This window comes from Dendropsophus ebraccatus, chromosome 3 (assembly GCF_027789765.1).
Source record: "Dendropsophus ebraccatus isolate aDenEbr1 chromosome 3, aDenEbr1.pat, whole genome shotgun sequence".
Lineage (NCBI taxonomy): Eukaryota > Metazoa > Chordata > Amphibia > Anura > Hylidae > Dendropsophus > Dendropsophus ebraccatus.
In genome coordinates this window covers 135,885,618-135,911,406 of record NC_091456.1, presented here as the reverse complement: position 1 = coordinate 135,911,406, position 25,789 = coordinate 135,885,618, and the positions used below count along the sequence as shown (strand labels likewise).

At 47.0% G+C, this 25,789-nt stretch overlaps 1 protein-coding gene across 3 annotated transcripts; it reads right to left on the bottom strand.

Annotated features, from left to right (window-relative positions):
* Positions 1 to 865: 865 nt before the first annotated feature.
* On the bottom strand, positions 866 to 25,536 carry SMIM15 (small integral membrane protein 15). 3 transcript variants are annotated; one of them, XM_069964607.1, is made up of 2 exons: positions 25,415 to 25,536; positions 866 to 1,628 (listed from the first exon to the last, which is right to left on the bottom strand). In XM_069964607.1, the coding sequence occupies exon 2, from the start codon at positions 1,608 to 1,610 to the stop codon at positions 1,386 to 1,388; it is 225 nt and encodes a 74-aa protein (XP_069820708.1). In that variant the 5' UTR covers positions 1,611 to 1,628; positions 25,415 to 25,536; the 3' UTR covers positions 866 to 1,385. The 3 variants fall into 3 exon arrangements, with proteins under 3 accessions (XP_069820708.1, XP_069820706.1, XP_069820709.1); XM_069964605.1 differs by lacking the exon at positions 25,415 to 25,536 and adding an exon at positions 12,490 to 12,607; XM_069964608.1 differs by lacking the exon at positions 25,415 to 25,536 and adding an exon at positions 2,742 to 2,762.
* Between the last annotated feature and the right edge of the window lie 253 nt (positions 25,537 to 25,789).

Here is a 25,789-nt window from a genome sequence, read left to right as displayed (position 1 = left end):
TAGAGAATGAATGAGGAGTCCGATGCTCTGTCATTCTCTATGGGCATCGGACTCTCCTGCGAGCGTGCGCGCCAGGCTTCGGGCGCTCATATCTCCGTGACCCGACCGGATCAGGAAGCGGGACCGCGCGATGAGGTGAGTATAGGGGGCTCTAACGGGGGGTCAGGAGCCTGTCCCCCCCGGCACGGGGGGGGGGGGTGACAGGTCCTCTTTAAGCTTGGTTCACTAATACCTAGAGCAGCTTTTGGCCACAAGTAAAACGTGTTTTTCACCTGTGAAAACCACGCAGCCAATAAATGCATTGCAAAACGTGATGATTTATGGTAAAATGTGTGTAGTTTTGTTATGTTGCAAACTACCGCTCTGTGTGGTCTTAGTCCAGAGGAAGCCAAATGGAGACTAGTGGTGGCCATGTTTGTCTCAATTTACCTGAAATCTGAATTATGTTAGGGTATACAACGAAGATCTATTATCTTTAATTATTTGATTGACTTTGGTCTATTTTCTTATATGATGATAAATGATGCTTTTATAGCAACATGGAATCAGCAATGGCCTAGAAAAATGTAAAGTGAGTCCTTATTCTGTCATCAGTGAGATGGAAAGAATTTGGGCATGAGACATGTAATAGGTGTTTCTATCTGGTCGTGTTGTTAAATATTACCTGTATCTGTCACTTAAGGCAATTGTGTGCGCCTTTCCTATCTACTTCTATTTCAGTGTGCCTGAAATGCATTGACATTACACATTATTTAAGTAGCAAAACAATAACTGCACAGCCAAGGTCTAGCACTGGTATAAATGGTATTAAGAAAAGTCATTCATATGACGTTATGGATCTGTAAGCACTCCATGGACTGCTATATGTTGCCTCCATGGGTCACTTTATTGTCACTCAGAAGCTTTGCTTCCAGGGAAGAAGGGCATCACACATGCATTGTATGTATGGACCCATAGCATTACCTCTAGGGCAGAATACATCCTGTAACGTGGTATGTGACAGACACATGTACATTCAGAATAGAAGCCCATGAAGGTCTACAGATTCCCAATATGACCAGGTTCAGGAGCCCTTATTTTAACCATGAAAACTGGCAAAAAAAGCTGGGTGCATAAAAGACCCAACACCTAAAAAAAAAGAAAAAAAAGAATAAGGTCCCTTTTTATATATGCAAAATATCAAACCCTTAACATGGCAGAACATAAAACCTCAAGGACACTCGCTGCTGTAAGTCTCACAGAATGTAAGTGACAGCAGGAGAACATGGAGCTAGTAGTGCTCAGTTGTGTTAGACAATTTAGCATTGGTAGAGAACATAATGATGAATAGAAAGTGTCTGAGGTTGCTGGACAGTTTAGGACGCCATAAGCCGACTGCTCGTCTTTCAGTCTTTTTTTGTCCTCTTGGCTTTTGCAATGTTTTCCTGACGTTTCTGCTTCTTTTTCTGCTCTCGTTCTTTGGCCTCGATCATTTTTGCCAGCTTCCACGAGAGCACTGCACTCGCTAGGAAAAGCGGAGTAAGTGCCAGGATCACAGTCGTAAGAAAGCCGTATGGGTCTTTGGCAGCCCATTCTACTATGTACTCCGCCCAAGCCTTTACGTCAATCATGTCTTCAAAGAAGTGTCACTAAAAAAAAAAAAAAAAAAACAGATAAGTCTGAGAATAGCAATACTTTGAAAAAAAAAAAAAAAAAAGTCAAATCATCATATACCCAATAATCCTCATCATGGAAACCATTTTTAGCTGGAACCAGTCATGACTGCCAGGGGCTTTTCCCTGTCATTTTAACTGTTCTCTTCCTATACCCAAACTGGAAGAAATCTATCAATTGAGGCTGGTGAGGTGGAAAGAAGCCGCTATGGACCAACCTGATGACTTGTCGAGAGCTGACTGCTTAGTGTGTTCACCATGAGTTGATGCAAATATGGCCTAAGTGTATACACAGGACTCAAATAGCCATAGATGTAAACAGCAGACTTTCATCAAACGTCTGGAGCTTTTCCCAGCATAAGATTCCACAGAAGCCATTACCGTGAGGTGAGCCTTACTGCCATAGGTCTGGTTTCTCACACCAGGTAAATAGCTGATATAGTGGAGAAAATCCATCCCTTTCTCATTCTATATAGTGGACCTTTACATGGAGGACCATTTATTTGCAAGCAGCATCTTTCCACTAAGTCTGAGCAGGGTTTCCCAAGCACAGGCCCAGACAATATCCCATAGTATCCCATAACGACATATGAAAAGTGTTGATGAGAGGCAACAACCCCTTTAACTTACATATCTATGAATGCTAATCCCATAATATTGGCTATAATTTAAAATACTAAACACCTTCCCTAAAACTGTGCAGAGAGCTGAATCTACAAGAGGAACTGAGGAGGATACAAGTGAGCCATTTTGGTAATCCTGATGGGGCCTCCAGCTATACCAAGTTAAGAAAATAAATAAATAAATAAATATATATATATATTATAAAATCTTTATCCACATGGCATAGAAGCCATACATTATGGTTCTGTACTATGGAGGCAATGGAGCCATTCAGAACAGTACACACCTTTAGGGTATGTGCACACTACGAAATCGCGACGGCAAACTCGAGCATAGAATGAAGTCTATGACATGGGGGAGATGTGCGCGGCCGCCACAGTTGGTGAGCTGCGGAATGCACAAAGGGTTTTCCGTCGCCATTCCATAGTGTTCATGTACCCTTACGTCTAAAAGAAGTTCTCTCACCTCAAAGTTTGACATATATCCAGGATAGGATCTGAAGGGGTCCCCAACTATTGTGAGGAAGAAAGGGAAACATCACAGATATGAGTGCCGTGTACCCTTCTCTATTCTACCCTGCACAGCGCAACCCTGAAAACCTGGCTGTACAAGGAACTACAGCATAGATCCAGTCAAACAGAAAAGGGGATGTGGCGCTATACCAGTACCTTGTTACTTTATTCTCTTAATTGATGAAGGTACGGACCATAAAGGTATGGCATATATCGCCTTATGTGATCTGAATACCCTTTTAAAGGGTTCATCGTACCTCTACCCATGCCTGTGAGCGGCAGGAGCTGCCAAGGGACCCCCACAGGCTCCCAAGGTGTCCACTTCAATGACTGGGGCAGGACGCTGCTCCAGTCACTGATTGGCTAAACGGCCAGGACAGGAATACACCACCCCACCCCCGAGTCCTGGTAGGGGTCCTGCAGCCACTCCATCCGCTCACCGTTGGCTCGGGGAGAAGTAAGTTGTCACTTGAAATCAATTTCCTCCCTCCCCCTGCAGGCTGCCGGCTTTTAGAAAACACTGGACTTCTCCTTTAAGGGTGCCTTCACACCTACCGGATCCACAGCAGATCTCATGCTGCGGATTAGCAGCGAGATCCGCTGCTGATCCAGTCCCATTCATTTTTATACAGCACATACTCGCAGCGGGATTGACATCCAACTTTGAGTATGTGCTTTAACCCCCTGTTGCCCGCAGCCCTGCCACCAAGATCATACATTACCTGCTCTGGCAATGCGGCTGCATGTCAACAGGGGGTTAAAGCACATACTCAAAGCGCAATGTCAATCCCGCAGCGAGTAAGTGCTTTATAGAAATAAATGGGACTGGATCCGCAGCGGATCCGGTAGGTGTGAAGGCACCCTTAAAGTGTGTTGCAGAAATTTTTTTCTAATATCCCGCAACAATGCAGTTATCTGCGCAATTACTTTGCGGTTTCTGACAAAATGCTGGGCATACCCCACTTTGCGCAATTCTGCCAGTCAAGTACACTGCATTGAGTAAGAACAGAAATGATGCACTAGCTATATGGTGTGTATACAGACTAGATTTTACACTTACCACCAATACAGCCTATGATAATGAAGGGTGGAGCTTGATATAAAGTACCAATTACCCCCAACAAATGCATTTTATTTAAATATATACAGAATAATAGGAAGTGGCCCTTGACAAAAGTCAGAGACCCCCCTACACCTATTAGGTTTTCCACCACTAGATGAACTAATATGCGGCATCATCCACTATCGTAATTTACCGACTATTCATGGAGCCTGCGGGGAAGCAATCAGGTTCTCTCTGTGCACATTGTTACCATAGAAATGGCACAGTATGAAACAGGAGGCCCGCAGGTCTACGCAGGACAAAAAGATGAATAAAGAAGAGACAGATAGTAATAGAAGCGGTGAGCACACAATGGAGTAATAGTGTGACACCTGACAATAGCAAGCGAGAATACCATACAGCACTAGCACATAAAGCAGAAAGCTTAGCTGTGCCATGGTCCTAGATCAGCGGGGGCTTATTACTTGTCGGCTATTATTGGAAGTGATGATACTCCGCGTTGCACCAGGATGAGATACGGTAATCACTGGACCACCTTACCCCTGGGATATGGAAGATACAGATACTAAACCACCGAACAGGCCGCACACAATTCACAGAAAGTTTAGAAGTATAGGTTTCTGTGAGCAGTTAGCTTTTAGGATGATTCAGTCTGGACCAACTATAGCATGAGAGAGTGGCAGCTAGCTGGAAACCCACAGTATAAAGCCATTACCTCCACAGAGCTATAAGGGCATAGAAATGTAGCAGAATGGCCACATGACTTCAGACTGCCCTGGGAATTGCACCCTCCGCCATGTGCAGCTCAGCGCAGGAGTATCATAGCAGCACAATCATAGCAGGTATTGGCCAATAATATTGTCCACACAGATCTGAATGGGCAACATCATTTCAGAAAAGTTTGTATAAATGGATAAGAGTGTGCAAATATAAGAAATGTTGTAATATATCTTTAGGCTGGGTTCACACACAGTATTTTTCAGTCAGTATTGTGGTCCTCATATTGCAACCAAAACCAGGAGTGGATTGAAAACACAGAAAGGATCTGTTCACACAATGTTGAAATTGAGTGAATGGCCGCCATATAATGGCAAATATTTGCTGTTATTTTAAAACGGCTATTGTTTTGAAATAATGGCAGTTATTTACCGATATGGGGTCTGCCATACGGTCGTCAATTGTGTTATGTTGTGTTAAACATGAAGTGAACAGGATGTATTGTGACAATTTTGTTTTCCCTATAGCTAAAAGTGTGCGGACACCTGACCATCACATGTTCATGAGGTTGTTAGTAGAGATGAGCGAACCTCAAGCATGCTGGAGTCCATCTGAACCCGATCGTTCGACATTTGATTAGTGGTGGCTGCGGAAGTTGGATAAAGCCCTAAGGCTATGTGGAAATCATGGATATAGTCATTGGCTGTATCCATGTTTTCCAGACAACCTTAGAGCTTTATCCAACTTCAGCAGCCACCGCTAATCAAATGCCAAGGTTCGCTCATCTCTAATCCGCACCATAAAATCAGCTGTGAATCTGCTGCAGATCCGCAGCAGATTTGATGTGGTCATTTAGTGAAATCTGCTGCAGATCCGCAGCAGAAAATGAGCTGTGATACGGTACGTGTGAAGCTACGCTAAAAGTTTTTTTTTTTTTTTTCTATTTTTGTGTCCTATGAATACAGCTTACCCCTGAAATAGAAGAAAAAGCTGAAGTTATCTAGTTTAGGTAAGCATTCCTCCCTAATCCAGAGCAATGTGAGAAGTACTAAGCCTCCACCACAATAAATGCAGAATATCTGCACACGCCAGATTTCTATTACAGTAAACAGAGGCTTTCTCCAACACAAATACCATCCTGTGCTCATACAAATGTGATCCCACACCGTGGGGGGCAACTGCAGCAAAACAACAGCTTTATAACAAATCTCCCCTCCTCCACAACTGGAAATGGCTTCTTCAGCTGAGCCTCATACTGTGGCAATGGGAACATCTGTGATGTACTTCTGTACAAGTAACACATCCTATCACCATGGCCAACATATAGAAGAATGTATTGACTCCTCTAGAAAGGACACCATGTGATAAGACTGATTCACTGAAAAGACAACCGGTGATTACTTTCATGCTATCTGAATATTGAGACATAGGGATAGTCCTCAGGGGCTTCTCTCCTCTACACCAGCCTTGAGCCATCTCCCTCCTGTTTGAGTATAGACAGATTTTTTTGGGAAAATCACAAATTTGATTGTCCTGAAGGTAGAGCAGTTCTGCTCAGGACCTAGGCAGTGTGGTTACCTGTGGCCTCCAGCTACTGGAAGGTGACACAGAGGCCGGCCAGGCCCAGAGCTGCAGATTGAAGATCCCCAGGAAAGCACCCCCAGCCGGATCTCCCCGCCACCTGCACACAGAAGCAGATATCCTGCCAGGCACGCCAGTGCCACAACTAGAGGGAGAAGCCGGAGAGCAAACCCAGAGTCACTGGAGAGCGGGCGAGGCCCCGGCATGGTGCCCCACCCACGCCTACCTGTACTGAGCCCTTCTACTACTCTACTTAGCCACTAAACCTCCCCTCAGCGAATATACCTCTACTACTCTTCCCCCTCATCTACATTACTGCTATACTACACCCCTAATCTTCCTATATGGATGCACAGAGGGGGCCCATCAACTATATGGGGGGTGGGGGGGAACAGAGTGACCTGAATACTATTTGGAGGCAAATATTAAAGCAAATGTACTATCAGGTATTACGCTTCGTTTTTTTTTACCTTAATGCATTGGCGCGGGGATGCAGGTGGCACAGTCCTTTTTTTGACTTGTCACCCAGTTCCCACGCACAGCACCAATCTGTTCCTGAGCACTGGCCCACCCTAGAGCACTAGAGGCAGGCTCGCCGGCTCCAAGTGTGACAAAACCCCCTCCCACTGTGCCGCGGCTTCACTGATTCTAATGAAGCCATATCACAGAGGGGAAATTGTCACACTGGGGGCAAGCGGGCCTCCAGTGCTCTGGAGGGGACCGGAGCTTGGGAATAGACTGGCACCGTGTGGGAACCAGGTAACAGTTTAAAAAGAAAAAAAAAAAAAAAAAAAAGGACTGTGCCCTCGGCATCCCCGCCCTGATCCATTAAGGTAAAAAATCCAAAGTGATATACCTGATGGTACATTTGCTTTAAGCATAGCTGCTTTTGTGGGGGCAGAGAGGCAGCTTGTCTATATATGGAGGGCAGTGTGCTACAGCAATACAGTGGCTGCCTCAAACACCATTTCTGAGGCTGCCTGTAGGGATGTTCTGTTTCACAAAAAAGGAAGAAAAGAAAAAAAATCTCCCATAAAAAAAAGATTACAATTATATTAATAGGCAAAAAGTCAATAAACCATCCACCAGCCAAAATAAGAGTTGGGGGGGGGGGGCTGTACACACTGAACCCATGCTTGTATATGCCTCTCTCCAAACCAACCTAAAAACTGTACTACTAAAAACTATTGGGCCACTCAGGCCAACATAAAAACATGGCTCTTTTTGGAGGCCTAAAAAAAAGTGTTCAGTGACCGATCAGGAGAGCGAGCTGGGAGAAATCTGTGCTTCAGGGCTCTTTTGGAGGATCATTTACAGTGTAAAAATTATAGCAATCAGCTGAGGACCTGGAAAACACCAGATCCTTGGCTGATCACATTTTGGACTCTTAGGGCCCTATTCCACCGGACGATTATCGTTTGCATAATCGTTAACGATCTCAAACGACCACTATTGCAAAAGCCCTGAAAACGCTCACTCATTTCCATGGAACGATAATCGTTACTTATGATCGTAATTGCGATAGTTTTTTCTTCGCTATTTATTCGCTGTTGCGTTCGTATCTATTGCGAACGACCGAACGATGTCTTATTCAATGCGAACGATTTAACGATAATCTGAACGATAATCGTCCGGTGGAATAGGGCCCTTAGGCTTGGTTTACACACAGTATATTTTAGTTAGTAGTTGGTCAGTATTTTGCAACCTCAACTAGGGGTGGATTAAATATACAGAAAGGATCTGTTCACACAATGTTGAAATTGAGTGGATGGCCGCCATATAACGGTAAATAACAAACATTATTTCAATATAACAGCCATTGTTTTGAAATAACAGCAAATATTTGCCAGTAAATGACGGCCATCCACTAAATTTCAACATTGTGTGAACATAGCCTGTGTTTTCAATCCACTCCTGGTTTTGGTTGCTATATGAGGACCACAATACTGACTGAAATATACTGTGTCTGAACCCAGCCTCAAAATTTATTGCTATCGGCCGCACACGTTCCTGTGTAAACCGGGGATGTGCAGCCGATTGCAAAGAAAAACTGACATCACAGATATTCATATATCTGTGCTGTCAGTTTCCAGATCACATATGCTGTGCATACATACCAACAGGGCTGCTGTGTGATCTGGCATCCCACTCACTCATCGCAAGCAGTATCTTCAGGCTTACGACCCCCATATCAGACATAAGATATATGGCCGAAATAAATCTATGATGGGAAGACAACTAATATTTTTGATTTTTTTAAAGGTTGGAATATGAGGAGAAACTGGTTCTTAAATAATGGATAGCGTACTAAGATGACAAGAACGGATCTGATCACATCTCTCCACTTACTTCTCCAATTCCTGCCATTCACCAATCCCAGCAAGTACCTGGAAAAGTTTTATTTCTTCCCCCCATTATCTCATAAGCCAAGACCAGGCAAGTTCTATACTGCAATGTCCTGAGGACAACCATGAATTCAGAGAATAGTAGCTAGAAAATGGCAAGGTTTTATATTACCGTGCTCTATAAAAGGGTCGATGCCCTTTCAACTTAAAACTCCATCTCCAACAAGAACTAATACGTTTTGTTTGCCTTTCAAGAACAGAGCCAATGAAGATCAGACGTGGCTGCCAAAGACAACTTCACATTGCTTATTCTGGGAGCACAAATAACCCCACAATTATCCTCCTATCTCTGCAGAATGCAGGAATAGGACATTTTTGTCATAGAAGAAAACATTTTCATAGCATTCTCATTACACACAGCCCTTTTTTTCCTCTGTTGCTCTATAAAGCAAATAAATTGTAAAAAAGAAAATCCACATTGTAATCTACTTTTTAAAACATATCTGGTGATGTACATAATGAATGTTTTAGAATGGTTACTATGGTCCCAACCAAGCATGCAGGGAATATAATCTGTAATTTCAAGGTCCTGATTGTGTTGTAAAGATACCAGATGGACATCAAAAGGCATGGCAGCAGGAATATAGCCGATACTGTTTGTGACATTCAAAGGGTTAAATGATCGTCGTAAGCGTGATTGCTGATGCCGGTCATTAATGTTAGTGTCGGCTGCTGATTGAAGCAGGTCTATGAAACAAGCTCCGTTTCTGAGCTTGCTTCATATAGTCCCTGTGTGCATCCACTATAAATTAGTGAATCCCAACAGATGCCATGAAGGGGTCAAAAAACCTATTGTTTTGGAGATTACTTTTGTTCGACCAGGTTAAAGAACAGGTCCATATTTCCTATCCCATCCATTCTACAATGAACAGTGTGGGGAGATGCAGCTCACGCTGGCAGCGCAGTTGTCAAGGCAACCATCCATTGCCCAGCAAGTTTAATGCACGAGTGCTTTTCATCAGAGAAGAACCTTGGTAACTGTACCACCAAGCGTGAACTGCATTTCCCAGCACTAAACATTGTAGAACGTACAGGAGATGACCTCTGGATTTGCTCTCTAAAGGGGTACTTCGGGGAAAAATACTGGGGGAGATTTATCAAACTGGTATAAAAGTAGAACTGGCTCAGTTGCCCCAAGCAACCAATCAGATTCCACCTTTGATTTTCCAAAGAATTAGTAAGGAATGAAAGGTGGAATCCGATTGGTTCCTAGGGGCAACTGAGCCAGTTCTACTTTACACCAGTTTGAAAAATCTTCCCCATTGTTTTTAAATCAACTGGTGTCAGAAAGTTAAACAGATTTGTAAATTACTTCGATTTAATAATCCCCAGCCTTACAGTACATACCAGCTGCTGTATGTCCTGCAGGAAGTGGTGTATTCATTCCAGTCTGGCACAGTGCTCTCTGCTGCCACCTCTGTCCATGACAGGACAGCAAGTTTTCTACGGGATTTGCTACTGCTCTGGATAGAGGTGGCAGCAGATAGCATTGTGTCAGACTTGAAAGAATACACTACTTCCTGCAGGACATACAGCAGCTGCTAAGTACCGAAAGACTTGAGATTATTAAATCAAAATAATTTAGAAATCTTTCTGATTTGAAAGCTATTTTTTTTCTCTGGAGTTCACATTTGACTCTGATCCTCAAACCATTTCAAAACAACCTCTGCAACATGGTTCTGGCATTATAAACTGCTCACTTTCAGCCTAATATATCCCACCACCCAACAGCCACCATTGTCACAAGATAATGCCATTGGTTTTAATGTTTTGGCTGACGGATGTATATTGTAATGTATAGAACCCTCTAATCCTATAATCCCTATTTAATATAAATTCACATAAGACAGTGCCTTCAATTAATGGATGCCACTGTTAATATTATCACCCGTACCTGATAATGACATTCTTACCCACTCTTCATGATAAAACAGATTAGACAGATGAAAAGAATCTGTAAAGAAGCCTTTGAAGTTAAAATTGATGTTGGCCGGTCCCAGCTAACATTTACATGCCGAGGATTGGATGTGCCCTATTTCCAGTGATACATGCAGATGGAAATGCTACCCGTAGATAATCTTCAGCCTTTCTATCCTCACTACAATTACCAGCTGCCCGGCTCTTCCATACAGCTCCTAGAACACCAGAGAGGCTTTAATAACACGCACAGTCCTCTGAACTACTGGGTGAGGGAAGAGCACGCTGCAAGTAAAAGGTGCCTATACACTTTAAGTACCTATCAAAAAAAAAAAAAAAAACTTTTGACATGTCATCAGACATGTAAAAAGTTATCGATCACAGTGGCTCTAACTGCTGACACACACACACAGCGATCAGGAGATATAGCCAGGGTGAGATTGCACCAGCTGTGCCATCCACTCCCTGGCCGTATCTCCATCAATGTAAGGGCCCTATTCCACCGGACGATTGTCGTTTGCATAATCGTTAACGATTAACAATCTCAAACGATCGCTATTGCGAAAGACCTGAAATCGTTCAGTCATTTCCATGGAACGATAATCGTTACTTATGATCGTAATTGCGATCGTTTCTCTTCGCTATTTATTCGCTATTGAGTTCGTATCTATTGCGAACGACCGAACGATGTCTTATTCAATGCGAACGATTTGCGAACGTTTTGCGAACGAGCAACGATAAAAATAGGTCCAGGTCTTATCTCTCGTTCGGTTGTTAATCGTTAACTGCAATTTAACCGAACGATTATCGTTTAGATTCGAACGATTTAACGATAATCTGAACGATAATCGTCCAGTGGAATAGGGCCTAAGTCTATGAAACTAAAGCTTTGGCTAATGGCCGTATCTCCTTGTCCCAGCAGGTGTCAGCTGTGAGACCCCCCCCCCCCCCCCCCCCCCAGTGTCAGGCACTGAAAATCCAGCTCACTCCTCAAATATGTTGAAGAGTCAAAAGACTGCCATATATTTTGAGGGTGCGTTCACACGTACCGGATCCGCAGCAGATCTGCTTTGAATCTAATTTGAGCCATCAAATCTGCTGCGGATCCTGTACGTGTGAACGCACCTTAAACAATTATTTGGAACTGCCATTAGCACCTGGTTTGGCTGACTTTAGTATTCGGTGTATGGGCATGTCTTAACTTTGGTTGCTGAAAGTGATCTCCTTCCTGTCTCCACCATACCTTACCTGTAAGACCCCAATTATCGGCCAGGAGTGTTGCTAGAAATGCTCTTTTGGCAATAATTGGCCTGTGTAATGGTGCGTTTACACGGAACGATTATTGTTAGAATTTTTGCAATAACGAAAATTTGAGCGATAATCAGTTCGTGTAAACACAGCGAACGATCAAGCAACGAGCGAGAAATCGTTCATTGTGATCTTTCAACATGTTCTCAAATAATCATTGGTTGTTCGCTAAAAATTTGTAAATCTCTTTGTGTAAACAGTCTTTCAAAGATTCATCCTATGTGTGAGATGGGCTTAAGCCATCCTAAAAACTATCGCAATGACGATTTTTCTAGCGATTTTTCTAACGATTTATTCCTCTAAATGCTAATCATTATAAAAACCAAATTGTTGCTTCAAAAATCATTAAACGATAGATTGGGCGAATTATTGCCCAATATTTAATTACCATATTGTGCTTGTTATGTTGCCCAGGGAAACAGAACCCCCTATAAGTTTTAATTACAAAAGGTAATATCACATGACCCAAATGTGGGCGTGGACCCAGCTGAGCCCACCCTATTGTCAAGCAATATGTTTCCCAACCTCTCAGGCTTTTGCAACACTATGACTCCCAGCATATCCAGACAGAGGCATGCTGGGAGTTGTAGTTTTGCCAAACCGTCAGAGAGCCACAGACTGGCGGACAATGGTTTAGCAAACACGTCAGCAATAATAGTTTCCAAAATGAATGACCGTACAGCGCCGAGCCCTCCGGTCAGTGTACATACCACACAGCACATGAAGCCTCACACACAAGCGGCACCGGGAGGAAGCAGGAACTCGCGCCGTGCTCTCACTTCTTTCCTGCCAGCTAGCCTCCTGCTGCAACAAACACTTCCTGGAGTCACCTTGTAACCAGCGCTCTGATTGGATGCAGCGCGCTGCCGCTAGTTGGGTAGAATATAAGCTGCGCTGTGATTGGTCAGAGAGAATCACGGCCAGGCAGGTTTCATTGAATAAAAACTTTTCCACTATGAACTGGTGACGTCATGAAGTCCCGGGGCGTGCAGGAAGCCAGGGACCGTCTGCAAAGAGCCTCAGTGTTTTGCAGCGAACAGGGCGCTGCTGGAGACTTCAGTGTTAGGCTCAAGGGGTTAACCCATTGAGGAGCAGAAGACTGTATGTGTTCCTAGGGCTGTGATCATATTCCTCGAATTATTTGTTCTCCAAAATCTTTTTATGAATAGAATTGTAAAAGAGATAGATAGATATTTATATATATACTGCACATACATATATACACCTCAGTTTAGCATAAGAGGATTACGGATGTAGCTTTGAGCCTTCGTATGGCCGCGAGTCCTGGCCTGACTTTCATCAGACATTTTGCTATAAAAAATACATTTACTATTTGGGGAAAAACACCACATTAACCTCTTATTGTTCTCTGTGGTGGTGTTTTCCCCATAGTATAGTGTATATTAAAATTTGCACTGCATTTTACTCATTACAAGTCATGTGAGTCTTTGGAGGGGTTATCCAGCACTACAAAAACCTGGCCACTCCCTTCCAGAGACCGCTCTTGTCTCCAATTCAGGTGTGGTTTGCAAATAAAGCAAATGTACCATCAGGTACATTCGCTTTAAGTGTTGCATATAAATAGAACGTCGCCGCGGCCCTTTTTTGAACCTTGGCCCGGTTTCCGCACACAGCGCCGGTCTATTACCAAGCACCAGCCTGGGCTGAAGCACTGGAGGTGGGCCTACCCCCTGGCCCCCATGGGGAGGAAATCGCCTCCCCTCTATGACGTGGCTCCGTTAGAATCAATGGATCCACGTCATAGAGGGGCAGAGGGTTCTTCCCCCGGGAGCGGGTCGACCCGCCTCCAGTGCTTCAGCCCGGGCTGGTGCTTGGTAATAGACCGGCCCTGTGCGCGGGAACAGGGCCGCGGTTCAACAAAAGGACTGCAGCACCAACTCCCCAGCGACGCCGGTACCATTCTATTCTTATACAACACTTAAAGCGAATGTACCTAATGGTACATTTGCTTTAAGCTCCATTCAAAGAACTGAGTAGCAAAACCTGAACAAACTGGAGACAAGAGTGGTGCTGTCTCTGGAAGAAAGTGGCCATTAAAGGGGTTGTCCAGGCTTATAAAAACATGCCTGCCTTCTTCCAGAAACAGCACCTCTCCTGTCCTCAGTTTGGGTGTGGGTTTTGCAGCTTAGTTTCATTAAAGTGAATGGTGCTAAAGTGTAATACCACATACAACCTGAGGACAGGAGTGGTGCTGTGTTTGGAAGAACGTAGCTGTGCTTTTTTTTTTTTGATCCTGTCGACATCATGTTTTTTTGAAGGATTTTTCTGGTGTTTTTCTAGAATAACACTACATGTGACCACCCTTATGGTGATTTTTTTTGCATTAAATCATTTCCATTGTTGTAAGACAGTTGTTCCTCTATGACTGCATTACACCAGACTACCCCAGCCAAATGCCTGGTCTAATAACCTGATCTAACAGTATCATGACCAATAGACCCATGACCAGACCAGGGCATTGGACTGTAGCAAAGTAACGCCATCATGGATGTAGGTGATATCCATAATATCACAGTTAGTGTGCCATTGTAAGTGTAATGGAAGCTATGACAATGATGTGTATAAAACCCAATTCTGTTACTAATATTATAAATAATTAGGGTGGGTTCATACTGAGGAATTCTCGCGGATAATGTCTGCGGAATTCCGCAGTATGTCCGGCCACGCGCCTTTCCGCCGGCTCCATAGACACCATTCTATGGGCCGGCATATTCCGCTATCCACCGATAGAAGTGACTTGTCAGGTGGATAGCGAAATACGCCGGCCCATAGAATGGTGTAAATGGGGCCGGCGGAAAGCCGCGCGGACAGCCGACGGAATTCTGCGGATATTATCCGTGAGAATTCCGTAGTGTGAACCCACCCTTATCCTATAAAGGAAGCCTGTTTATTACTTAAGCTGAGCCCTCCCCCCAGGTGAGCTTCTGGCCTGTCACCAGATGACCCTGGACGTAACTGTACGTCCTGGGTGTCTAAGGTGTTATGAAGCGCGCTCCGGAGCGGAGCACGCTTCAAAGCAGGTGGGGGCCGATTGCAATCAGAAGCCGGGCCCTCCCCGTTAATGACAGGCTGTAGCGACTGCGGCGTTTAAGTGTAAGTGACAGGGGAAGCCCCTATCACCTACCGATTGGGATGCGGGGGTCCAGACTGTTTTAGCGGACCGCAGGGGTTCTCTTACCTTCCTCCGTGCGGTCCAATCGGCGCTCTGCTGATTGAGTCTGCCACAGGCAGGCTCAATCAGCAGAGTCCCTATTACACTGATTAATGCTATGCCTATGGCATAGCAACGATCAGTGTATGCAATCTAAGTATTGCATGTAAAAGTCCCCCAGGGGGACTTAAAATGTGTAAGAAAAAAAAAAGTAAAAATGTTTTTATAAATATCCCAAAGCCCCTCCCCCAATAAAACTTAAAATCCCCCCCATCCCATTATATAAATAAAACATATAAAAATAAATAAGTAAATTAACATATTATATTGTAGCGGACGTAATTGTCCGATGAATTAAAGTATAACAATTGTCATTGCAAACGGCACGAAAAGAGGAAAAACAGATTTAAAAAATGAATAAAAAGTTATCAAAACTGTCATGGCCGCGGCGGCGTCCCGTGCTCCGGGACGCCGCCGCAACCGCCATCCAGCTCAGGCAGCCGCCGGGGTCCTGGTGCAGGGACCCGGCGCTGCTGTCTGTTCGGCCCCGGGGGGCGCCTCACCTCGTCCCGCTCCTCCTTCCGTCTGTGCCGGCCGGCGCGCGCGTCCCCGCCTCCTAGGGCGCGCGCGCGCCGGCTGTCTCAGATTTAAAGGGCCAGTCTGCCCCTAATTGGTAGTTGCACCCAATCACTCCCTATAAATCCCAGCATGCCCTGTCCCCTGTGTTGGAGCCTCTACATGCTTCCCATAGCGTTTGGCCCAGCTCCCTGTTGTTCCTGATTCCTGTCCGCTACCCAGTCCCTACTCCTAGTCCCTGGTTCCTGCTTCCCGTCTCTCTGCTGTTCCTGTGTTCAGCCTGTCACCTGCGGTACGCTTACACGCCACTGTCAGTACCTGCTCCTGTCACGCCTCGCCTGCCGTCACCAGCAACCAAGCCAGGGGTAGCGACCTGGGGGTCGCCTGCCGCAGCAAGTCCATCCCGCCTTGCGGCGGGCTCTGGTGAAAACCAGCGGCCCCTTAGACTCCGCTCCCTGGTGAGGTTTGTGCCATCGCTGGTGCCGGTCCAGTGGATCCACTACTCCGGGCGTTACAGTAGGCTCCAACCATGGATCCCGGCGAGGTGCCTGATCTCCGTGACGTCGCCAGAGTGGTCGCTCAACAGGCTCAACAGATCCAGCAGCAGTCGCAGCAAATCCAGCAATTGACTGCCGCCCTACAGCAGCATACTACAGGCCAGCGCCCACCACCACCTGCAACCACTTCGGGACTCCGATTGGCCCTCCCGAATAAATATGGAGGTGATCCCAAGTTGTGCAGGGGATTCCTGACTCAATGCACAATGCATATTGAACTGTTAAGTAGTCAGTTTCCCACCGAGCGCTCTAAAGTGGCCTTTATCATCAGCCTATTGGAGGGTAGAGCTCTGGCCTGGGCCACGCCACTGTGGGACCGTGATGATCCTGTTGCTGCCAATCTCCGGGCCTTCCTGGCCGAGTTTCGCTCCGTCTTTGAGGAACCTGCCCGTGCCACCTCAGCCGAGACTGCTCTTCTCAACCTCTCACAAGGGAGCTCCTCTGTCGGTGACTACGCCATCCAGTTCCGCACCCTGGCAGCTGAATTGGACTGGAATGAGGCCGCCCTAATAGCCACCTTCAAGAAGGGTCTATCCAGCCGAGTGAAAGACGTACTCTCCGCCCGCGATCTTCCTCCTTCTCTAAACGATCTTATCCTACTGGCTACCAGAGTCGACAACCGGTTTTCCGAGAGAGAGGAGGAGGTCCGGCAGGAACGACGACTGAGCCTGCCCCGTCGCCTTCCTCGGCTGGCACCGGTGTTCCAGAGTCCCGTTGCTCCCATACTTCAGTCGCCTCCAGAGGTCCCTATGCAGGTGGAACGAGCTCGCCTGACGACTGATGAGAGAGCCCGCCGCATGGAGCTGAATCTCTGTCTCTATTGCGGTGGTGCAGATCACTACCGGCAGAGATGTCCCCAACGTCCTCAGCGTCCGGGAAACGCTCGCACCTAGGTCCGGTGGGAGAGGCCTCCCTAGGTGTGAATGCCACCTCTCCAAGGTTGACTATACCCGTCTCCATCCAGACACCTACAGGGCAAGTTTTCCAGACTTCTGCCCTCATCGACTCTGGCTCTGCTGGCAGTTTCATCTCTGCTTCTTTGGTCCAAAGATGGCGGCTACCCGTGATCCAGCTAGCCCAACCCCGGTCTATCTCTTCGGTTACGGGGGAGATTCTTACCGAAACTGTGCACTGCCAGACGGCACCCCTAGCCCTACGGGTGGGCGCCTTACATCAGGAGAGGATCTCCTTCTATGTGTTGAGCCATTCCTCCTCTAACATCCTGCTGGGCCTTCCTTGGCTGCAATTTCATGCCCCTAAGCTGGACTGGAGAACTGGGGAGGTTCTCAGCTGGGGCCAGGACTGTCATAACCGGTGTCTGAGATCTCCTCAACCCAAGTGCTCTACGAGGTCTCCTGCTAATGACAAGCCTCTAGCCGGTCTACCAGAGGACTACCAAGATTTCGGTGATGTTTTCTCGGCCAAGGAGGCGGACTCTCTACCACCCCATCGGGTCTATGATTGCCCTATAGACCTTCTTCCCGGGGCATCTCCTCCACGTGGTCGGGTATACCCTCTCTCTGTGCCCGAGACTGAAGCCATGTCCTCCTACATCCGGGAGCACTTACAAAAGGGCTTTATTCGTAAATCCACGTCTCCCGCTGGCGCAGGATTCTTCTTTGTCCAGAAGAAGGACGGTTCCCTTCGCCCATGCATAGACTACCGGGGCTTGAATAAGGTGACTGTTAAGAATCGCTATCCTCTTCCACTTATTCCTGAACTATTCGACCGTCTTCGTGGAGCTAAGATCTTCTCCAAGCTGGATCTCAGGGGAGCGTATAACTTGATCCGTATTCGTAAAGGAGACGAATGGAAGACCGCTTTCAACACCAGAGATGGGCACTACGAATACCTGGTCATGCCATTCGGCCTATGTAATGCTCCAGCGGTCTTCCAGGAATTCGTGAACGACATCTTCCGAGACCTCCTCTATGTCTGCGTCATTGTCTATTTGGACGACATTTTGGTCTTCTCCCCGGATCAGCAGACTCATGTGGCACAAGTGCGTCAGGTCCTCCGAAGACTACGGGCCAACCATTTATACGCCAAGCTTGAAAAGTGTGTTTTCCATCAGCACAGTCTTCCATTTCTTGGCTATATCGTCTCCGACCAGGGTCTACAAATGGACCCGGCCAAGCTCTCAGCTGTCCTCCAATGGCCACGCCCTGTGGGACTTAGAGCAATCCAGCGTTTCCTTGGATTCGCCAACTATTATCGGCAATTCATCCCTCACTTTTCTACCCTGGTCGCACCCATCGTGGCTCTCACTAAAAAGAAGGCGGACCCCAGACGTTGGCCTCCAGAGGCCGAACAAGCCTTCAATAGCCTCAAGTCTGCCTTTGCCTCTGCTCCTGCCCTAGTCCGCCCGGATGTCTCCAGGCCGTTTTCTCTCGAGGTCGATGCTTCTTCTGTGGGCGCAGGAGCCGTTCTCTCGCAAAGGGACACAGCAGGCAAGACCAGAACCTGCGGGTTCTTTTCTAGGACTTTCTCCCCTGCCGAGAGGAACTATACTATTGGGGACCGTGAACTCCTGGCCATTAAGTTGGCACTGGAGGAGTGGCGTCATCTACTAGAGGGGGCTAAACACCCCGTTAACATCTACACGGACCACAAGAACCTCCTCTACCTCCAGTCGGCTCAACGCCTCAATCCCCGGCAGGCCAGGTGGTCTCTCTTCTTCTCTCGGTTCAACTTTACCATCCATTTTCGTCCAGCCGAGAGGAACCTAAAGGCCGATGCATTATCCCGAGCATCCGATGTCATGGGGCAAGAGGAATCTCCTCGTCACATAATACCTCCCGACCGCCTAGTACCAGTTGCTACTTCTGCTCTGCAGAGACTGCCCCCCGGGAAGACTTATGTGCGCCCCGCGCTCCGTAGACGCATCTTGAAGTGGGGGCATTCCTCTTTGGTGGCCGGGCATCCAGGAACTCAAAAGACTGGGCAATTGATCTCCCGTCACTACTGGTGGCCCAATCTCCTCCAGGATGTCAAGGATTTTGTGGCTTCCTGTGCAGTCTGTGCCAGGAATAAGTCTCCCCGTCAAAGACCTGCCGGCCTACTTTTGCCCTTGCCAGTCCCGGACCATCCCTGGCACCACATTGGGATGGATTTCATCACCGACCTACCACCATCTGCGGGCAATACTGTTATTTGGGTGGTGACGGACCGCTTCTCTAAAATGGCTCACTTCGTGGCTCTTCCTGGCCTACCCTCTGCTCCTCGTCTGGCTCAGTTGTTCTTCCGACACATCTTCCGCCTGCATGGACTTCCTCTTCACATTGTGTCCGACCGAGGCTCTCAATTTGTCTCTAAGTTTTGGCGTGCCCTGCAACTGGTATAGTATTTCCTTGTAGTGCTCTGTATACCATTCTGGGGTGCACTGTCCAACTGGGCAGGAAGGCGGGTTTAATCTCCAAGCTCCTGTTTTTGGCCAGACTGCAGATTTTATATAATTGGATCATGGCTTATCCCCCAACGATGGAAAGTTGGTTGGAAGCAGTTGGTAGGGTTAAAAATTATGAGTTGATATACTGTCAGCATAAAAAAAATGGGCATAAGATCTTTAACGCAATTTGGGCTGGGTGGCCGAATGGGGGTGCTGAATAAGCATAAGAATTATACTGTCTCGGTGTTTTTTGTTTTTTTTTTTTTTTTTCCTCTCTTCCCTTCCTCTCGGATGGTGGGTGGGTGGGTGTTGGGTTAGGGGTTGGCCTTAGGGGGGGGGGTAGGGGGGGGCGGGTGGGGGGGGGGCGGGGGATCGATGTTTAAATTGTGTGAACTATGAATTTTGTCTTAACGGTTATTGTGATAAATAAAATACTTTTCTAATGAAAAAAAAAAAAGTTTTGGCGTGCCCTCTGCTCGCAGCTCCAAGTAAAGCTGGACTTCTCATCAGCCTACCATCCCCAGTCTAACGGGCAAGTGGAGAGAGTCAATCAGATCCTGGGTAACTACCTACGGCATTTTGTGTCCAGCCGCCAAGACAACTGGTCCGACCTCCTTCCATGGGCGGAATTCTCCTATAACCATCTGGACTCGAGTTCCACTGGCAAGTCTCCTTTCTATGTGGTCTACGGGCATCATCCTCGTCCTCCTCTGCCTCTCTCTCCATCCTCTGGGGTCCCAGCCGTAGAGGAGCTGTTATCTGACCTGCAGTCGATCTGGGAACAAACTCGACAGTCCTTACTCAAAGCCTCAGAACGCATGAAGGACCAGGCTGATAAGAAGAGGAGACCTGCCACAAATTTTCGTCCAGGTGACAAAGTCTGGCTCTCGGCCAAATATGTTCGACTCAAGATTCCCAGCTACAAGTTGGGTCCCCGATTCCTTGGTCCTTTTTCGGTGCTGAAACGCATAAACCCTGTCACCTACAAACTCCGCCTGCCCCCTACTATGCGGATTCCGAACGCCTTCCATGTCTCCCTCTTGAAGCCTGTGGTCCTCAACCGGTTCTCCGATCAGTCTCCGTTCTCTGTTCCACAAGCCGTCTCAGACGACGTCTACGTTGTTAAAGATATTCTGGCCATGAAAACTGTCAGAGGGAGACGTTTCTTCCTGGTGGACTGGAGAGGATTTGGTCCGGAGGAGAGGTCCTGGGAACCCGAGGCTAACATCCTGGATAAAGATCTCATCAAGGGGTTCCTGCAGGCAAGAAAGAGGGGGAGGCCAAAGGGGGGGGGTACTGTCATGGCCGCGGCGGCGTCCCGTGCTCCGGGACGCCGCCGCAACCGCCATCCAGCTCAGGCAGCCGCCGGGGTCCTGGTGCAGGGACCCGGCGCTGCTGTCTGTTCGGCCCCGGGGGGCGCCTCACCTCGTCCCGCTCCTCCTTCCGTCTGTGCCGGCCGGCGCGCGCGTCCCCGCCTCCTAGGGCGCGCGTGCGCCGGCTGTCTCAGATTTAAAGGGCCAGTCTGCCCCTAATTGGTAGTTGCACCCAATCACTCCCTATAAATCCCAGCATGCCCTGTCCCCTGTGTTGGAGCCTCTACATGCTTCCCATAGCGTTTGGCCCAGCTCCCTGTTGTTCCTGATTCCTGTCCGCTACCCAGTCCCTACTCCTAGTCCCTGGTTCCTGCTTCCCGTCTCTCTGCTGTTCCTGTGTTCAGCCTGTCACCTGCGGTACGCTTACACGCCACTGTCAGTACCTGCTCCTGTCACGCCTCGCCTGCCGTCACCAGCAACCAAGCCAGGGGTAGCGACCTGGGGGTCGCCTGCCGCAGCAAGTCCATCCCGCCTTGCGGCGGGCTCTGGTGAAAACCAGCGGCCCCTTAGACTCCGCTCCCTGGTGAGGTTTGTGCCATCGCTGGTGCCGGTCCAGTGGATCCACTACTCCGGGCGTTACAAAAACGTCCCAGCTACACAAATATGGTATTAATAAAAACTAGAGATCATAGCGCAAAAAATGACACCCCATACAGCACGTAGGTGAAAAACTAAAACCGTTATAAGAGTCACAATTGGCCCATTTTATTAATAATTACTTGCAAAAAATATATATATAACATTAGAGAATCTGTGTAAACCTGCATATGGTTGTGTTCGGACTGACCTATAGAATAATGGTATCATGTTGCTTCTACCATATAGTACATTACGTAGACACCGGAATCCCCCAAAAATTACCATATTGCATTATTTTTACGATTACACCAATTTATATTTTCATATATGATATTTTGGGGGTTCCATCATACATGTTATGGTAGAATGAAAGACGTCATTACAAAGTACAACTACTCCTGTAAAAAACAAGGCTTCTCATGGCCTTGTAGATAGAAAAATGAAAGTGCTAGAACTCTTAGAAGGGGAGGAGGAAAAAACAAAAACGCAAAAATGAAAATTTGCACGGTCCACTGGGTCATTTTGGGCTTGGCCCACAAAGGGTTAAAGGAGTTGTCTGGGGACAACCCTCTAAGAAAAACTATTATAATAATTGGCTACATTTATTCTTTTATAAATGACCTTTATGGTGCGTTTACACGTAACGATTATCGTGCGAACTTGCACGATAACGATCGAATTCGAACGATAATCATACGTGTAAACGCAGCGAACGATCAAACGACGAACGAGAAATCGTTCATTTTGATCTTTCAACATGTTATCAAATCGACGTTCGTCGTTTGCAAGGCAGCACTGATTAGCTGAAGAGGAGCCGTTTGAAATTCCCGGCTCTCCTCTTTAGCCAATCAGTGCTGCCTTGCATTGAATGGCTGAAGAAGGGAGCCGGGAATTTCAAACGGCTCCTCTTCAGCCAATCAGTGCTGAAGAGGAGCACTGATTGGCTGAAGAGGAGCCGTTTGAAATTCCCGGCTCCCCTCTTCAGCCAATCAGTGCACTGAAGAGCGGATCCGGGGATGTTGAATCGGAGTGGCGGTGGCGGGGGGGGGGGGGAGGGTGGCGATCGGAGCGGCGGGGGGGTGGCGATCAGTGTGACGGCGGCGATCGGGGCGGCGGGGGTGTCATTCAGAGCGGCGGCGGGGGTGGCGATCGGGGTGGCGCAGGGGGCTGCGGTTGACCGTGGGTCCGGGCTGCGAGTGGAGGGCTGGGCTGCGGGTGGGCCGGGCTGCAGGCGCGCGATCGCAAAACAATTTTTCCATATGATATATCGTACCGCCTAAACGCTGATCGTTATGAAAAAAAACGTTAATCGACATCGTTAATCGTACGATCGGGCCAATTATGGTTTCCTGTAAACGCAGCATTAGTCTACTCCAAAAAATGACATGTTTGTGTCATCACACAGCTTATAGTGCCCTGACTATACATGATTTTAAAGCTTCTTGATATGCCTTCTTGTTCCATAGATATGTGTGTTTATAGTTTGACAATTCATGTTATAGTTGGATGGGTGTCTATAGGAGTGATAGAGGTGATTATGTTTTACATTGAGAGGGTATATACCTAATTACCTACCCCCTGAGTGTATAATGATGCTCATCACCTGATATTCACTGCCAGTATTAAAATTAAAGGAGTATTCCAGGCAAGAGGCCTTTCTTCAGTATAGCCAGGGAGGGGGTGAATAAAGACAATGACATCCACTTAGGGCCCTATTCCACCGGGCGATTATCGTTTGCATAATCGTTAACGATTAACGATTTCAAACGACCGCTATTGCGAAAGACCTGAAAACGTTCACTCATTTCCATGGAACGATAATCGTTACTTACGATCGTAATTGCGATCGTTTTTCTCCGCTATTTATTCGCTATTGCGTTTGTATCTATTGCGAACGACCGAACGATGTCTTATTCAATGCGAACGATTTGCGAACGTTTTGCGAGCGAGCAACGATAAAAATAGGTCCAGGTCTTATAAAGCGATCAACGATTTCTCGTTGGGTCGTTAATCGTTAACTGCATTTCAACCGAACGATTATCGTTTAGATTCGAACGATTTAAAGATAATCTGAACGATAGTCGTCCGGTGGAATAGGGCCCTTACTCCCCCTGCTCCAGTGCTGGTGCACACATCACGCTGCTCTGCCCTCTGGCCGCACATGTCTCAGAGGGAACTTAAGATGTAATATTGGCAGGCCCATTCAGCCATTCAGCAGCAGAGGTGGGACACCGCGGAGGATAGAGCAGCGTGATACAGGCCCCAGCACTAGAGCAAGTGAAGTAAGTGGATATCATATTTTTGACTCCCGCCCAGAGTACCCCTTAAAAGAAGCAGCTCACAAAAAATTATTATTGGCCCCCCGCTAGGCGCTGGCACGTATACTCACCGCAGCTGATTGGTGTCCCGTGGCATTGGCTTTGTTCCGGTCCTGCGGAGCCGTTTAAATCCGGTGCGCACTCACGTCAGCCTCTGCTGTGACTCCTCTTCTGTCTCCTGTGATTGAACGCCAGAAGTCACGCGCTTCCATAGAGAATGCATTGAAGCGCGTGACTTCCGGCGTTCAATCACAGGAGACAGAAGAGGCGTCACAGCTGAGGCTGACGTGATTTGAACGGGACCGGAACGAAGCTGCACCGCGGCACACCAATCAGCTGCGGTGAGTATACGTGCCAGTGCCTATCGAGGGGGGGGGGGGGGCAACAATAATGCTGCTTCTTTAAGTTCACCCCTATCTGACTATTAACTAAATTGTCAGGCAGAGCTGTATAATTGGCGCATCCTAAGCTATTTAAAGGGGAACTCCAGGTAGAGGTTAAAAAAAAAGAAACTTCTGCTGAAGCATATAGTATTGCTTACCTGTCTATCCCAGTTTTGAAGCTATTAAAAATCCATTTGTTTGGGGGGGGGGGGGGGTTTGTTCTGTCCTTCCTGGTTGAGCAGTTCCCAGAATGCAATGCTTTCCCTCAGCTGATCATCACAGTCCCCCAGCCATCACTTAACTAGGGGATTGGGGGGATCCAGCCAAGCCTCCTGGGAGAACACGCCCTGCCCCCTGTCTGCATCATCAGCCTGTCCTCAGCAAACACACACAATGTGAGACAGAGGCATGGAATATTTGTCTCCTATGGTGGGAGAGCAGTGGGAGCAGGAGACAATGTGGATTGGCACAGAGGCCATTTTTTTCACTTCCTGGATTTCTATCAGCTACCAGTATGGCAGAACTGTACAGATATGGTAATACATTATATAGACACATCTATATAACTTTTAATGTACTTTTAATAAAAAACAAGTTTTTCTTATCTGGAGTTCCCCTTTAAAGGAGCTATTTAATGTCCGGGCACAGCTATTTTTTTTATCAAGTCCTGGGGATAAAATAAATAACACGCTCTTACCTCCCCCGCTCCAGTCCTGGTGGCCATTTACCCCCGCTTCTGTTCCCACTTCGGCAACTGACAGGCTGAGTAGACCACACACCCAACCCAGACCGGAGTGGCAGTACACGGCCACCAGCGCTGGAGTGTGTGTGTGGGGAGGGGAGGGTTTGGTAGGAGTGTGTTATTTCTTTTATCCACCCCCTCCCCAGCACTTGTTAAAAAAATAGCTTTGCTCGGACTTCTCCTTTGATGATAGTAATCTCTCAGTTGTTCGGTTTGGCTACAGGTCCTCTTTAAGATTATTATATAACTTATATAACAAATCACAAGCTGAGCTCTACCCTCTAAGTGTTCTTCTTTTTACTAAAACTCTTTCCATAGACTAATTTTCCGTGTAAAACCTGCTAGCCATTGTAAAATGTGTCCGCCTATCTAAATATTTACATCCTTTTGACAGAGATAGATAATATTTTAACGTAACGTTGCCAAGTTCTCCTCCCCGTGCAGGCGTCTTTGTCTTAGAAACCATGGAGATCTCTCTAGTTAAAGGCACTTATTTGGGACTAAATTATTCATACCAACATTGCTGTGCAAGGAAGAAGAAACATACCTAGCTTTATGTCTTCCACTTTGGAAATATTCTTGCTATTTTAGACACAGATGTAGAATCTGACTCATGGTATCCATTTCCTCAGAAGACTCGGCCTCTGGCCCTGTTCCTTCCCAGTGCTCTCACATCCTATAGCCCAGCCCCTCCTTCTGTCCTTATTCTTAATTATACCTATATATCTTCTTCCCGTTTACACATGCACTCTGGGTATAATTACTGAATGACAAGCCTTACCAAAGGTGAGCCACGAAGAATAATTAACCGATACTGTGCAAACACCAGGCGCAGGGCGATCACCGTCTCCAGCAAGCTTAACATTTTCTTGGATATTTAGCATGGATTAGGTAAAGGTCAGACAGTATTACTTAGTCATGT

Bases quoted from the DNA above. Each gene is read 5' to 3' on its own strand.
- SMIM15 (XM_069964607.1), bottom strand. From the start codon at position 1,610: ATGATTGACGTAAAGGCTTGGGCGGAGTACATAGTAGAATGGGCTGCC.